Source organism: Micropterus salmoides, unplaced genomic scaffold (genome assembly GCF_014851395.1).
Source record: "Micropterus salmoides isolate LMB-PRFRI ecotype aquatic unplaced genomic scaffold, ASM1485139v1 Ms_hic_scaffold_9, whole genome shotgun sequence".
NCBI lineage: Eukaryota > Metazoa > Chordata > Actinopteri > Centrarchiformes > Centrarchidae > Micropterus > Micropterus salmoides.
Window position 1 is genome coordinate 1,209,413 of NW_024044681.1, and position 16,500 is coordinate 1,225,912.

General features: G+C 41.7%; 1 protein-coding gene and 1 long non-coding RNA gene across 11 annotated transcripts in view; one reads left to right on the forward strand and one right to left on the reverse strand.

Moving 5' to 3' along the window:
* LOC119895075 overlaps positions 1-522 on the forward strand; it is a 30,346-nt gene extending 29,824 nt beyond the window's left edge. For all 3 annotated transcript variants that reach the window (XR_005443025.1, XR_005443024.1, XR_005443026.1), the window contains one exon: positions 293-522. This is a non-coding gene — a long non-coding RNA (uncharacterized LOC119895075). The remainder of the gene's footprint in view (positions 1-292) is intronic.
* Positions 1-16,500, reverse strand: part of shank3b (SH3 and multiple ankyrin repeat domains 3b) — a 61,583-nt gene that overhangs the window by 26,872 nt on the left and 18,211 nt on the right. For 7 of the 8 annotated variants that reach the window (XM_038707885.1, XM_038707893.1, XM_038707887.1 and 4 more), the window contains exons 3-7: positions 8,265-8,436; positions 4,263-4,466; positions 2,564-2,635; positions 2,221-2,329; positions 291-442 (exon numbers count right to left, since the gene is read on the reverse strand). In XM_038707885.1, the coding sequence (XP_038563813.1) occupies positions 291-442; positions 2,221-2,329; positions 2,564-2,635; positions 4,263-4,466; positions 8,265-8,432 (705 nt within the window). In that variant the 5' untranslated portion in view covers positions 8,433-8,436. The remainder of the gene's footprint in view (positions 1-290; positions 443-2,220; positions 2,330-2,563; positions 2,636-4,262; positions 4,467-8,264; positions 8,437-16,500) is intronic. The other variant, XM_038707890.1, reaches the window with a different exon arrangement.

Sequence of the window (16,500 nt, forward strand, 5' to 3'; positions counted from 1 at the left end):
CTGCCACCTCCTGAGCTCAGCACCAGGAAATGGCTGACTTATTTTCATGAGATTGTGTTACTTGAGAGACAAAATCCTCCACGTTTGAGATGGGGTCACATACAGCGGTGCAAATTAAGATTACGCTCCATGGGTCACAAACCGAGGAACATTATACCTTTTCTCAATTAATTATGGTTAAGCAGTCCATGCGAGACACAGGGGTGGGCGGTTATTAAGAGGGATGCCGCTGACAAGAAAAAAAAAAAAAGGACACACACAGGAACTAAAGAGCAGTGGTGCTTTCTTACAGTGAGAGAAGCGCTGTTCCTGCAGAGGACGGCCCGATGCAGAGCGGTGATCCCGTCTCTGGTCCTGAAGTCCAGGTGAGCTCCTCCACTGCGAAGAACTTTTATCAAGTCGCCGCTCTCTTCCAGCTGGACCGCCAGGGTCAGAGGACACTCTGAGACGCAAACATCCAAAACAAGTCATTACTGCTTCAAAATAAGAGCAGATCAATGGAAAATAAACATGTGGGACTGAGGACGCAGAGGTCATGTCTTCAGTGTTGTTTCTGGGAATGTGGGGGTTTTAATTATGCCTGCTGCACACAGTGAAGACTTTCAATTTAAAAAACGTGTAATCTTAAAGATGCAGACACCAGACAACTCCATCCAGACCACAGACTTGTAAGTCCAGATGCAGGACCAGACACTGGGGGTTTATACTAAACAGTTTCAGACTGGCGGTTCCGGGGACTCAGAAACTCGCGTGATTAAAACGTGACTTGAGAACTATATAAAAACATAGAGGAAGACTGTCGTAGTCAGCTGGTTGCACTTGTGTGTGTGCTATGTTTTACACAGAAAAACAAAAAAGAGAGACGAGGGAGTCAGCGATGTGATTATAAAACGATTATCGATGCATCGTTTTTTTTTTCCTATACAGGATTTCTGGATAATTACTAAGCATTTAATTTGCGCATTAAAATCCATAATCTCCAAATTAGCTTAAAATGACTAGTTTTCATCCCTAATTTACTTCATTAACCTCTCAGCTCCATGGTCCTTTGCTTAACAGTCAGTTGTCAGACTCCTCTGAAAACTGACATATAATTATCAGGATGTTCAGTCTGTGTACAGGACAGAGCTGTACACCAGTTTAGTCTAAGCTTGTACCTGATGTTCTCAACCCTTGACAAGTAGGTAAGTTAGTAATGACATACAGCTCAGCTAATTAATATTACTTAGCTAACGTTACATTATAGCCAAAAAAACGTGCTGTGTGCGAGTTAAAATCATTACTTGCGCATTGATATTAATGATTGTGTGACATTTATGTAGGGAGGTTATTCATTTCTGCAGCGGTGGTGTGCCGAATACAGGGGGATGCATCTAAGAGTCGATTTTTTTCTCCCGCCCCTACTTTATACATTTTACAGCACGAGCAAATACGCAACACGCTGGTGACACTTCCCGGTCAGCTCGGTCTTACTGGCTGTCGTGGGTTTCCGATCGGTGGCTCTGATCCAGTCGGCAACCTCAAGTTTGTCTGTAAACTCCTCACACTACAGGATCATTTGTGCCGATAATCAGTTCTGACCAGGCTCAGATCGGGAACGCCTCTGAGATTGTCGGGAGGGCGAATCGGACCCGAAATTATCTCCTAGTGTGCGGCCAGGAAGAGGATACATATACTATACACACATTTACATACTGTGTCTTTATAAGTTGATTCTCATCATTTCCGACTTAACGTGTTTAAATTTGACAGCTTTTAAACCGCATTTAAGTCATCATCTAGCAAGAAAAAATAAATAAACGCTTAAAAAAATAAGAGGGACTGGTCAAATATTTCTTGGGGGGTACTGGGGTTGGGGGCTCTGGTCTTGTTTTCCAGTATTTGATTCTAATGGAGGTTTAAGAGCTGATGGATGAGATCTGAATCTAAGATGGGCTGAGCTCTGGCACACAATATTTAACAGAAATAGCACAGATGCTAATGTGTTAGAAAACCACAAATCATGTTTTTTTTAATACAACATGGAAATCACAACTTTTAAAGACGCTATGAGTTTGTTTGAATTTGTTTTTTTTAATACTTTTATTGGCGCTTGGCTAGCAGTGTCCTCTTGCTTTGTGTTCAGCGAGGGTTAAACCATGTTTGACTAGATAAAAACAAAAAACGAGAGGATTTCCCTAAATGTTCCCTGAATGTTTAGATGGGGCTATTGGTGCTCACCCCCAGTGTCAGAGTCATGGAAGTTGGGGTCCAGGCCCTTTTCCAGCCATTTGGAAACCTTCTCCAAATTCTTCTGATGAACATGTTCCATAAAGCGCTTCAGGTTTGCCTGAAAAAACACATCAAAATGATTCATTTATCTGAAGAAACTTCACGAAACCTCCAACAAAATCTCTTAAATAGAGAAGACTGTACAGGCATAACAGAGTTTTTATTCAATATATGAGCTTTGTTTTGTCTTAGACCTGCTTAAGACACACACTTTGTGTCTATAGCTGGATTTACAGGGATTCACTGGACTTATTTAATGCCACAAAATGATAAACTGCATCTGTGTGCGTACCTTGGTGTGCAGCTTGGCCAGCTGTTTATCGTCCACGTAGCTCTGAGTGTAAATTCTCCTCTTGTAACGAAACTGTAAAATAAGATGTGAAAGTTTAGTGCTAGTTTGTATTGATTGAAAAAAAAGATTACACAAATATGTGGGTTGTCGAATGTTGTATCTGTCACATTAAATACCATGAAAAGACCCAACCAATAATGAACATATACATATATTTAGTCCTTTGTGCGTGTATCAGAGCCTGATATATCTTATTCCTCTGAGTCATAGAGCTCCATTGTTGTCCAGGAACTATTAAAACACATCAATGAGCCTCACTGCTGCAGCAGCTGACATGTTCCTATTGAACAAATAAAGAGCTCAATATTAAACACACAAATAATACATTATGAAATCAACAAAATATGTAATGTAGCAATAAAACTAAATTATACGTTTCAAACTCAGCTCATTGTTGTGACTTATTTTAACAATGGAGTTTATTGTGATAAATTTAATCTCTGTTGGGGAATAAAACTGTTTTTGTTAAAAGAACAATTTGATATAAAAAATTGCTGAGATTAAAAATGTATGTATCAGAATATTCCAGTTTCAGGTTATATTTATGTAAGTATGTATGCAAGAATTGATGTAAATACTTGGCTCCCAAATAGCCGCCTATCTCCTTTACTGGCCTGGTGTGGGAACACATTTTGACAAATAAACGCCTGCCTCAATTTAATGCCTGGTCTAGTTTTTATAGAAGTTCTTTGGATGTATAAAACCTCTAAAACCCCGCGGGGTCGATGCTTTAGCTGCTTCTAAGATGCTCAGATCGAGGCCAAGACTGAACGATCACTGCTATCTTCACTTGAGGCCAATAGGTTACGTTTATTCAGTTTCCTGGGAAGTGATGAAACAGCGGCTTCTCCACCCTGGTGTAGATGCTTCCTTGACACCTCTTTCAAACCATCCATCTTCTCTGTCTAAAATGTGCACCTGGTGGTCCTCAAACGAGTGTCCTCTGTCCTTCAGATGTAAGTAGACTGCAGAGTCTTGACCTGAGGAGTTGGCCCTTCTGTGTTGAGCCATGCGTTTGTGTCGTGGTTGTTTAGTCTCCCTAATATACAGGTCTGTGCATTCCTCACTGCATTGGACCGCATACACTAGATTGCTTTTCTTGTGTTTGGGTGTTTTCGGTCTTTGGGGTGGACCAGCATCTGTCTTAGTGTGTTCTTGGGTTTAGTCTCGCGTTTAGTCTTGGCCACGGGTAGACCTAACGACCATAATGACTGTCGTTACAACAGCCAGGAACACTAACGAACCAGCGGTATCGACGATCCCACTGAGGTTAAATAGCTGAGTTTCCCTACCAGTCTATAACACAGCTGAAGAAGTCCGCTGGATGAGAGACGAAACGTCTTCCAGTATCTTCAACCAAGTCCAGTTGCCCTTGACTTTAACCTTCTTTGGATAACTATGACCTGGATGACTGAGAATCTTCACAGACGTATGTATGTATGTGTTAAATTTATTTTTAAACCTGAAACTAAATATTTGTGAGGTGTTTTTAAAGATTTATGTCCTCAGTAGGAGCCAATGAGCTCGGAGCTGAGAGCCACAGACAGGAAGTCAGACAGTGCCGAACGTGTTGTTGGTCTTTTCATGGGATTTGTAGACGGAGGCAGAGAAATAAAATGATATATTAGATATACTGTACCTCCAGGTATGGGATGGGTGTGATGGGGGGGAGAGGATACTCCTTCAGCAGCCGCTCTTCGTCCAGAAACTTTCCGGCTCGGCCGTTGAACGCCGGCTGGAAGAGACCATAGTTCAAAACATCCGACAGAGACTGAGTCAACGTCACCAGAACCCTCTGCTTACTGGTCCAAACTGGTAACTCTGGGTCCAACCGCAAACACTTCTGAGAGAGCCAGAGACAGAGAAACAGACAGACAGAGAAAGAGACAGGGAGACAGACACAGACAGACACACAGGTTTGTCCTGCTGATTCATTCATGTAGTTTTTTTTTATCTCCTACTCATAGTTATATATATATATACACACAGTATAAATACACCAATCAGCCAAAACATTCTGACCACTGACAGGTGACATGAACACTGATTATCTTGTTATCCTGCCACCTGTCAGTGGGTGGGAGATATCAGGCAGCAGATGAACATTGTGTCCTCATGGTTGATATGTTAGAACCAGGAAAAATGGGCGAGTGTAAGAAATTTAGCGACTTTGACAAGGTCCAAACTGTGATGGCTAGACAACTGGGTCATAGCATCTCCAAACCAATCAGAAGTGGTCCAAGAAAGGAAAAGCAGTGAACCGGCGACAGGGTCATGGGGAGCCAAGGTTCAGTGATGCACATGGGGAGAAAAGTAAATGCTGGTTTTGATAAAAAGTGTCAGAACACACAGAGCATCACATTTTGCTGCAATGGCTGAGACCAGTCAGGGTGTCCATGCTGACCCCTGTCCACTGCCGAAAGTGCCCACAATGGACACCTGAGCATCAGAACTGGACCACGGAGCAATGGAAGAAGGCGGCCTAGTCTGATGAATCACGTTTTATTTACATCACATGGGTGCGTGTGCGTCGCTTATCTGGGGAACACATAACATCATCCATTTACACGCATTTAGTCATTTATCTGACGCTTTTATCCAAAGCGACTTAAAATTGCTATACATGTCAGAGGTCGCACACCTCTGGAGCAACGAGGGGTTAAGTGTCTTGCTCAGGGACACATCGGTGTCTCACAGCCTAAGCATTGTTGCAGTCCATGGACACTAGGGCTGTCGCGATAACCGCAAAATTGAGATATTAGTCCAGCCTACCACGGAGGATGGCAAACAACCGCAATGTTCATAACTTTACACTTCAGTGCATGTTAAATTAATAAATTAGTGCTTCAAAAACTAACGAGCTCTGTGACGGTTCAAGGATGGATCGCCATGGCCTGTACGTGACCTGACCTCAAACTTGGAAACTGTAAGTGTTGCCGTGTTAATTTTAAAGTTAGCTAACTTGGCATAGCATTGCACTTGGTTAGCATATTGCGCGGCTAATGTGGCTAGCAGGCTCGGCGATGTTGGACTAACATTGTAATCCTGAGGAACTGTCGAGAGAAACTGTGAACGGCAAGGGCCCGTGTCTACCAAAGCGTTATTTTCTGACGCCAGCGTCTTTTCAATTCATTCCAATGGGAGCGCCGCGTTTTTACTAGCAAAAAACACAAGGAGCGTGACGAGGCGCTGAGCGTCTTTTCCGTTTTCTGTTCAACTTTGGGGAAAACGCTGCGCTCGTCACTGTAACTTTTTACCCAGCTGTCCAATCACAGTGCAGGAGGGGCGGGACAAACACCGCACCGAGCACATTCGATCTTGAACGAAACGATGTGCATAATCGCAGAGTTGTTTCCTCGCAAGCAAAATCTCATTAACCCACGTATGGAGAGTCTGTGCTCTCATGTTTCAGCCTTCTCTTCACGCAGAGCAAAGGGCCAGAGCAAGCAAGCCTACGTACTTTGTGGTGACATCGCCTCCAAGGAAATTATGTATCATAGCAACCACAGCGTCTCGAAAAACAACACTGCGCCTCCAAAACGCACCCTAGCGCTCCCAGCTAGGCGTTTTCAGCTGTCAAAAAACGCGTTGGTGGACACGAGCCCTGAGCCTCATTTGAAGCTCACTAACTAACGAGCGTAGTGTGTCGGATGCCTGCAGCTGTTTTTCGTTGCTGTATGTCAGCGCAGTGGTGTGTGTGTGTGCGTTGCTGCGGTATGTAAATTGACTTGATAGACATGCCCTGATGGTAACGAAATTGCGTTACGTGTGAAAAAGACACGATCAAACTACAAAAATGAGTTTGCTTGCCAATGTTGTTGACTAGCACCAGAGACGTTATAGCACCCAGCAGCTAGCTCGCTCCGACCATAAAGCTGCTGTTAGCAGATCGCTGTGCAGTGAGGTGACGGACACTCTTACTACGCTTTATGGCAATAAATTACTTCATTGGTGAAAAATGCGATAAAACCGCATACTTTGTTTTGCCTTTAATGAGAACAGTATTCCCTGATGGCAGCGGCCTCTTTAAGAAGGATAACATGCCACAAAGCAAAAATGGTTCAGAAACGGTTTGAGCAACACAACAATGAGTTTAAGGTGTTGACTTCGCCTCCAAATTCTCCAGATCTCAGTCCAATTGAGCATCTGTGGGATGTGCTGGAAAAGAAAGTCAGATCCATGGAGGCCCCAGCTCACAACTTACCGGACAGTGTGTAGAGACATCTAGTGGTGAGAGTTGTGAATTGCAACCAACAGCTCACTCTGCTTTCATGTGCTTGGATGGTGTGTTTTCACGTGCTCTTAAGTCAGAATATGGTATCAACAAGGACGCTACTACAAAGATGTGTTGGATTAACATTATCAGAGCATATAAACAACACGCAGATAAATTTCATTTCTGTCAACATATGGTCCTCTTTTAATACCTTTAAATAATATAGACTACCCCTGGCAAAGTTTAAAATATTTGTGTTGTCTTATATATTTGTACACTGTTCTGGATACTTCTCTATAGTGTTGTAGTACTCGTGATTGGTCTTGTCTCGGACATTGAGGACTCTGGATTTTATTTCAAGACCAGTCAAGACCATAACTTTGGGAATATCAATAAATTGCTTTTGCATTGTCTGATTTATTTGTGAACATCCAAACTTTGATTGGATGTAAAACTTATTGCTTCAAATGTAACCAATAACCCTAATTAAAAATGTGTTGTTACCGTTAACGGCTGTCCCCCCTCCCCGCGATGGTACACATGGAAAAGAAGAAGTGTTGAATAAAGATGCTTATGTTGATTTCAGCTCTTAGTGTTTGTATGTGGGTTTTTTATTAGGAATGTAGATATTTCAGATCAATTTTAGAAGGAACTATGATCTCATTACACATTTTATTGTGTGTCATGCAATGTGGGGAACTGGTCTTGGTCTCAACTCGGTCTCAGCCCCTAAAAGTCTTGGTCTCGGTTTGTGCGGCCTTGACTACAACACTACTTCTTTATGTCCCATGTACACTTTATTCCTCTTTTTGAATGTAATGAGATTTAAGGAGGAAAAACAAATTCTTATTATTCCAACACCACATGAATGCACCATCAGTCACCGCTCACCCCTCCCCCTGCAAGCGCCCAGGAGGAGCTACGGTGGCCGACGCGCTCTGACGGCTCTGAACTAAATAATATGTGTGGTCCTCCATCCTTCCACCAGACAACGACAACGACGACTTATTCTTCTTCGTACGTTTTCAACGTAGTGATGAAACGCGCTCTGTAGAGCAGTTTGTCCATTTGAGCTACTGCAGAAACATGGCGGCGCAACATGGCGACTCCCATGTAAGAGGACCCGCGGTGAATGTAGATAGAAATGTCTCGTTGTAAGGTAATAAAAACATAACGGTTCATTTTGTAAGGTCTTTACACACCACTGTGTACATAGTTATGGATGTTACATTGCATTTCAGTCAATAGATCCTCCTAAATATTACACACTGAACCTTTAAAGCATCTGCTGCTAACGTCTTGGTGGTAGAAACCACACCACACCATCAGAGGTCTAGTGGAGTCCAGACACACTGTTAGGCAGGTGGTCATAATGTTATGGCTGATTAGTGTATAGACACGTGTATGTATTTGTGTGTGTGTTACCGTCTGCTGCAGGTCGGGGATGCCAATGCGGACAACGATGCTGTTTCCGGGGGGTGTGTCATCTGCGTCGTCGTCCCTGGCAACAGCAGAGCCTGTCGGGTTGCCGTTAGTAACCGCCTGTTGCCGCGGGCGATCATGTTTGGTGTCAGCAGCCGGACTCAGAGGCATGTGGCTGAAGCACAACACAGATATCTGATTACAGTCTGCAAACGCAGTACAAATACACAAACTGTATTCAGGTGGTTGTCGTGAGCATGTCTGGCTAACTAGCCAGCTGCAAAGGAAGGCTGAAATTAAATTCAATTAAATTAAACTTCCAGGTTCGGTTCCTGATAGGGCTGCAGCTAACGATTATTTTCATTTCGCTTATTTTCTCGATTAATCCATTAGGTGTTTAGTCTATAAAATGCCAGAAAATGGTAAAAACTGTCGATCATTGCCCAAGATGACATCCTCAAATGTCTTTTTTGTCCACAACCCAAATATATTCAGTTTACTGTCACAGAGAAGCAAAGAAACCAGAAAATATTCACATTTAAGAAGCTGGAATCAAATATTTCTTCTTAAAAAAATGACTCAAACTAATCACTAACGAATCAATTATCCAAATTGTTGGCAGTTAATTTAATAGTCGACAGCTAATCGATTATTCAATTAATCGTTGCAGCTCTAGTTCCAGAAATAAGAAAACCTCATTCAAAATCCCACTGACTTTAATGATAAAAATCTGGCCTTGGAACAGAATTTTCTCCACAGTATGTTGTGTGGCTCGCTTTATGGGTTTAAATAAATGTTTTCTAGCAGCCTTTAACGAACATAATTTCCCATAAGCCCTTGGTGCTGCTTTGCTAACAACAGTGTCATTTTTCCATATCATACTTATTATACCAGGACAGGGTTCCCACTCTTTTCCAGAGATAATTTTCCAGGACATTTTCAGTGATGATCTAGCTGGTATGACAGACAAGGATCAGGTTATACACTAACATGTTCCTCCCTGTGGAAATCTGAATTTTTTGCGTTCACAACGCTGCCACAACATAATATTAAATAAATTTTCCAGGACAACACAATAAGATTTTTCAGGACATTTTACTGTTTCTTTCATTTTCCATGTGTTTTTTGTGACTGGAAAAATTGGTCAATGTTTTCCAAATTTAACTAATAGATATCACCATGAAACTTTCCCAGTTGATTGCTTACATTAAGAAAATAGTTTTTTATGTTACAGATTTTCTGAATATTATGTTTAAATATGCAAATGATTCAGTATCTAGTAAAATATGCGCTAATTTGCATCTATTTCAGAAAAAAAAATGTGAACACTGGATTAAGTCAGTTTTAAAATGAGTTTTATTTTGTCGACACATTAGACTCAAAAATCAAAAATTTATTTTGAGAACAAAATGTCCATAACTCGTGCTGTGAATGATAATTGAACAAACCCCCTCTGTAAAAACCTTCAGAATATAGTCAGGAATAAAACTGGAAAGTGGAGATTTTAGGCCCAGTGTGTGAGGAAATACTCATTTTGAGAAAAAGGCCCATTATCAAATCAAATCCTTAACAACAACAACAACAATATATAACATGTCAAACACATCAAACTGATAACTGACAGCATGTCTGAACAGTCACACGAAAAGCTAAACCAGGAAATGTCACGTGACATATCTAAACCAATCACGTTGTCAGAAAGCACGGAAAAGACGCTCAACGCCTCGTCATGCTGCTGCCATTTTTACCAGGTTGTAAAAACGCAGCGCTCACAAACACTTTAATTAATTGAAAAAAGTAGTAAAATAAACTACTATATGTATTTTTCTGACTTTTCCCCTACTAGTCTGAAAGAAGACATGTTAAGGAAGCAAAGTATCCCAAAATCTTATAAATTTACCACAGTATGATGAAAAAAATGTTATTGCCTGCCGTGTCTGCCTTAAAGCGGCGGCAGGCATCTTTGGAGAAACCAGCAAGAGAAATCTAGATTGTAAAAGTACCCAACCCAAAAAATCTCCCACCCCCAGTCCTGCAACAGCCACAGATGATGTAATTTCAACAAATATAACAAAACATACCTCCAAAACAAATTGCCTACCCAACTCTAATCTTATTAATGTAGATGATCCTCTGATCCTCTTTATTTGGCGCCACCAGAATACTTTGGTAGCTGTACTGTATGTTTACTGCTAATTACCAAACATGACGCCAACACTGACACCATCATCAAGAAGGCCCAGCAGAGGATGTACTTCCTGCGTCAGCTCAGGAAGCTCAACCTGCCTAAGGACCTGCTGATCCACTTCTACACAGCCATCATCCAGTCTGTCCTCTGCACCTCCATCACTGTCTGGTTTGGATCTGCCACCAAAAAGGTCAGGAGCAGACTACAACGGACAGTCAGGACTGCAGAAAAGATCATCAACCTGCCCTCCATTCAGGACTTATACATTTCCAGAGTCAGGAAACGAGGCAGGAAACATCACTGCAGATCCATCTCACCCGGGACACAACCTGTTCCAGCTCCTCCCCTCTGGTAGGCGCTACAGAGCACTGTACGCCAAAACCAACAGACACAGAAGCAGTTTCTTCCCACAAGCCATCACTCTGAGGAACAGCTGACTCCGACTCAAGTTAAAGTTTCTTTATAATGAGCGTCACAGCCTCGTGGAGCTGCTATAACGGCTTGTTGACCCTTTGTCTTGTTTATTTTGTGCTGAAACAGCCTCTTAAACAAAAGTTAACCTTTCATTGAATTAAGAGGCATCCTTGCATTATAATTAATGCACAGCTGGATGCGACATGGACCATGTGTCAGAGAGACAGAGAGATATTAGCATCAATCTGAAAGCCTCCCACAGACATTTCTCACAGCAGACATTTTGCATTTTCAAAAGGTGTAAAGTAATGACAGTGATAATGGCTGCTTTCCATTTACCAAATGCAACACAGACATGGTAATGATTTTCCTGCGATGACGAATCAAAAATTATCACTGAGGAAAGTCTACTGACAACTCAAAACTATGCTGTGTCTGAAATCCACCCTGGTTTCGTCTGTTTGTGGGACGACATCTTATTGAGATTGTCTGCTGACTCTGACTGACCTCCACCTTCTCCAACGCTAATAATGGCCTCAGGATGTTACATCACATCCTGTTTTTCCACCCTGAGCAAAATGTGCACAGATAACCAGAACACAGAGAAGTGTCCGATTGTTCTGTACAGAAAGTTTAGAGACTGTATGAAAATGATCACATAGGAAAAGGAGGCGGTTTTATCTAGAAACTTTTCATTCAACATTAAAGATTGGAAATTAATACAAACCAAAAGTAACCAATTAAAATACATGGAGGGAATTCAAGTCAAAGGCAATCACAAGATATTTCCAGACACCAGAAATAGTGGCTCCGCACACTCAAACAGATGCTGGCACACACCATTGGCGACCATACCCAGATAATTTTGGACATGTCCTAAATTCAGAACATTTTGGGAGGAGGTGTTTGAGGCGCTTGAAGTAGGTGTTCCACCAAAATATTGTCTAGGTCTAATCTAGACAAGCATCGATGGAAGAGCTAAAAGATAGCTTCTACAAATGCTGCTAACAGCAGCACTTCAATGCTCCACAATTAAGTGGTTAAAACCTGACCCGCCAAAAATACAATATTAAACGTACACGTTTATTTTTATAAATGGAGTTTTTCCTACTTGAAAACGCAGACAAACGCTGTCAAGAGCATGCCAAACCACCAGGCGGCGATATGACCCTAACCAATCAGAGCCTAATAAAATCGTAAAACAAAGCAGGCAGTGGCGGACAATCTGACATCAAACACGGCAGATAATGGCACGGTGATGTCGCAAGGCAAAAACTCCGGTTTTACTGTCTACCTTGTACTGGCTCTTTATGCAGGCCCTCATTTCAGCCTCTGTCTGAAATGAGAGGTAACAACAGTAACATGTGATATAGAGACGGAGCTCAGTTAAAACTTTATGGATACAGATTAATAACTCACCGCTCTGAAACTCTCGCTCCAGTCCATGTTGCCAAGCTGGTCGGCAACATGTACAGCTGAAATTAAGCCCTATTTACCAGCTTCTCACTGACCCGCCTTTCTCTGCTTCTGATTGACTAGTAGTCCTTAACTAGGAACTGCACATGTGCAACTCCCAACAAAGATCATTTAGAGACAAGATGTATCACTCCATAGCTAAAACGAAGCCTTCAACACAGGCTGAAAAGAGGAGCTGCAGCAATGTGCAGTATGACGAACAATATGGTGTTTTTTGAAAATTAAACCATGTAAACCTGTTCTGGTACAACCCCTAAATAAGATTTTGAACCTGAAAATGAGCATAATACCACCTCTTTAAATACTTTTACCTCATTATTTGAAACTTTGGCCGTGTTTAACATTAACATCTGACATCGTAACGTTATTGAAATATGAAAAAGCATAATAGGTTCCCTTTAAATCTTCACCCTGACATGGGTTTTCAAAAATGTTCGGTTTCATTGACCTGATACTGCGTTTCCGTGTGGACTAACAGCCACCATTCGTAGAAAAAGTCACAGTTTTGAAAATACCCGTGTTTGTGTAGACGGGGCCTAAGGTAATAAAAACATAACAGTTCATTATGGTAGGTCTTTATACACCACTGAAAACATACTTATGGATATTATATTGCATTTCTGTCAATAGACACCACCAACGCTTCAACCTACTACTACTGCTGCTACTACTGCTGGAAATACAGTTCGGCTGATGTTCTTTTCTAATTCAATTCAAGAGCCTGTTAGGTATTTAATTATCATTTGTATTAATCATCACTGGTGCTAATTAACAACTTGATTATCCTCCGTGCCAATAAAAAAAAGCGGAGCAGAGCAGGAAGTCAAAACTTTAACGGCTGTTCTCATCAGCGGCGAAGATGAAAAAGACAGACAGACTGAGGAGGAGGAGGAGGATGAGTTGTGAGTTGTCATAGAAACTGGGATAGCAGGGAATCCTGTGCTAACCTCACGGTGTGTGTGTGTGTGTGTGTGTGTGTGTTAAAAAAAGCCCCCTGATCTACATGCTCGCTGTTGCCATGGCAACGCGGTTGAACAATTTTCGCCGTTCCCATTTTTTATTTTTTTTTAAACTACCAACCTACCTGCTGACACCCTCTCTCTCTCTCTCTCTCTCTGTCTCAGTCAACCTCGCTCGGCCCTCTCACGGCAGTAAACCGGGGCCATCATCGTGTAATGACTTCCAATAACAGACCTGTATATAAATTGATTGATTGGCGGCGGGTGGAAGCGAGGTGTGTGTTGTGAGTGTGACACTCAAACACAGATCAGATGTTTGGAGAGGGGATTTGTCTGCGCCGTACGGACCCACTCATGTTTAAAGGACCAGACTCCTGTCATTTTTTAGCCTGTTAACTACAGTCACCGCTGGCTTCATTCCAACACATCGTCCTCTCCATTAACTCGCTCTGCTTTATTCACCAAATGCTTCTGTCTGCCTCGCCTCTTTAACAGTGGCTGCTTCAGGTTTCCTAAACACATCATGTGATCGATATATCACATCGATATATCAGTGTTTGGCATCAAGTGTTTGTTCTGACCATAAAGAAAAGTTTAAACCCACAATTAACCATCTGGTTTCTTCAACTTTCACTCAGGAGCAAAAATCAGCATTTAAACTAAATAACGATTTGACATTTATGTTGATAATTATCAATATCAAATAATAGTAACAGAAAATGGAAACACTCAATTAAAGTACAAGTGCTTAAGTACAGTACTTGATTAAATGTACTCTCCACCACTAATTATTCAGACTACTTTTTCAGAAGACATATTATTTAAATCACCATCATCACTAATATCAAAGTCCATCCACATTTGAACACATCCTTCAAAGAACTACTAACGAATCTCCGATGTCTGAGTGTCCTTGAAGGCACCAACTGAGCCATTTTTAAAATCAGGCCCTGCTCTCTGTCGCATTTCACCCACGATGATCATTTAGTTTGGCCATAAAAGCAGATATCTCAAACACATTTTCAGTCTCAGAGTTGATTTTTCACAGCAGGCTGACATGAAGTAAAACCACTGAGCGTAAGAGAAGCAGCTCGCTGACATGAATCACTTCCCTTCATTCACTGCAGTAAAAGGCTGGTAATTGCAGCGATATTTAGCGCTAACATCGCACCCTGTGGAGGAATCCTCAGCACACAGGACGACATGTCAGTCTTTTAAATGTCAGAGGATCAGCAGAAAATAAATTACAGACTCAATTACTCCTTTTCCAACGCCACTCGCTGCTGTTCAGGGTCACAGCAGAGTATCCCAGCATGCACTGGGTGGAGTTCACGGACAGGTCAGCTACAAACATTCACATTAAAACCTTTGAGATGTTAACAGTCGCTGTGTTTCTATAATAGTGAGGCTGTTTTTTTTTATCTGTCCTCTTGTTTTACTCCCACTGTATTTCTTTCATGTTGAGTCATACGGTGCCTCATTAGGGCTCCACTCCCACACCTCATCTACCTACACACCTGCTAAACATCAGCATGTTGGCCTTGTCATTGTGAGCAACTTAGCTTTGTTAGCGTTTAGCGCAAAACCATAGCCGCTAAGAGGAGAATCACACAGCTGCTAGCATAGCTGCAGACTTAAAATACACATGTATTAGTTAGCAAGTGTTAAAAATATGTTGTCCACCATGTTTATATCAACGAAGATAGACTAAATATTAAATACACCTCTCATTATACCCCAACTTTGGCTGCAGCTAACAGTTATTTTCATCGTCGATTAATCTGTTGATTGTTTTCTCTATTAAGCGATTACTCGTTTGGTCAGAAAATGGTGAAAAATGTCAATCAGTGTCTCCAAAAACCCAAGATGACGTCCTTGAACGTCTTGTTTTGTCCAGAACCCAAAGATATATTTAGTTTACTGTCCCAGAGGAGCAAAGAAACCAGGAAATATTCACGTTAAAGAAGCTAAAATCAGAGAATTTTAAATTTTTTCTTCTTAAAAAATTAACCAATTATCAAAATAGTTTATTAATGGATAACCACTTCAACGCCATCCTCCAACTTGATCATACACAGTGTGCAAACTATACCGTAGATTTTGTCGCAGCTCAGTTTTTTCCCCTGGGACTGCTGAATCATTAATAGCTGCAAGCATGTAGGCTGACTGTGAAAGTATCAGACGTGTTTGTCTTATTATAATAATAATAATTATATTTATTAGGCTATCATATGCAGCCATTTATAGTTACGCTTCACTCAACAGCTGCGGCTATGTTTGCGACCTGACCTTTCTTTTCTCCGTGAGAGGGAAGAATTTAGAAAGAATTTCGCAGTAGAGTTCATGGATCATGTGTAATCATCATCCAGCCAGAGGCAACGATCAAGAACCGTTTACAGCGCGTTGGTCATACTAGCAACACAACCCGTACCGGAGAGGGAGTGGATGGACCAGGGACAGGAGATCACGCCGCGGTGATCGTTCTCTCTGGCTGGATCAAGTCTGACGCTCCACATGATCCAAGATGACAGAGAAATATAGAGATTAATGTCAATAAAGCAGCTGTCAATACCCCCTAAATATCACAAATCATGCTTTTAGGGGAGCTGATGTCTTATTAATGCTCCCCCTGGCTCCCCGTAGTTTGCACCTTGATCTTACAGTTGAATCATCTCTCTAAAATCGTTTAAACAAAAACTGAACATTATATCCTTAAACTTCTTTTACTCTCTTTTTTCAACAGAGTCTGGTGGAGCTGACGAGAGCGATATAGAGTCTGTTTCTGTTTCTCTCTCCGTAGGGATCCTCTCCATAACGTTGTCAGACAAATCTGAGCCTGTCAGTCAAAAACAAGCTCTTTAGTGGACGCACTCTGACATATTGCCAATTTTAAAAGAAATGTTGTCCACATTAGTCACATGGACACAAACACATAGGAAGATAAGGTCCAGGTACACCACGGCGGCCAGTAGCTCCTTCAAACTTCACTACAATTTAGTTTTTCATGTGTTTTTTTTCGGCTTTATTGCCAAAACACGTGTTACCTCTGACAGAAAAACAGTCATTGGAAAAGGAAGCTGGATTTTGGATGAAAGAGCAGCGGATCCACCTAGCCAGATCAAACCGGATAAGGCGCCACAGTGGGTGCAGTCATTGCCAAGAGGAGAGGAAAGAGAGCCGGGATAGGAGCCATGTTGGCCCA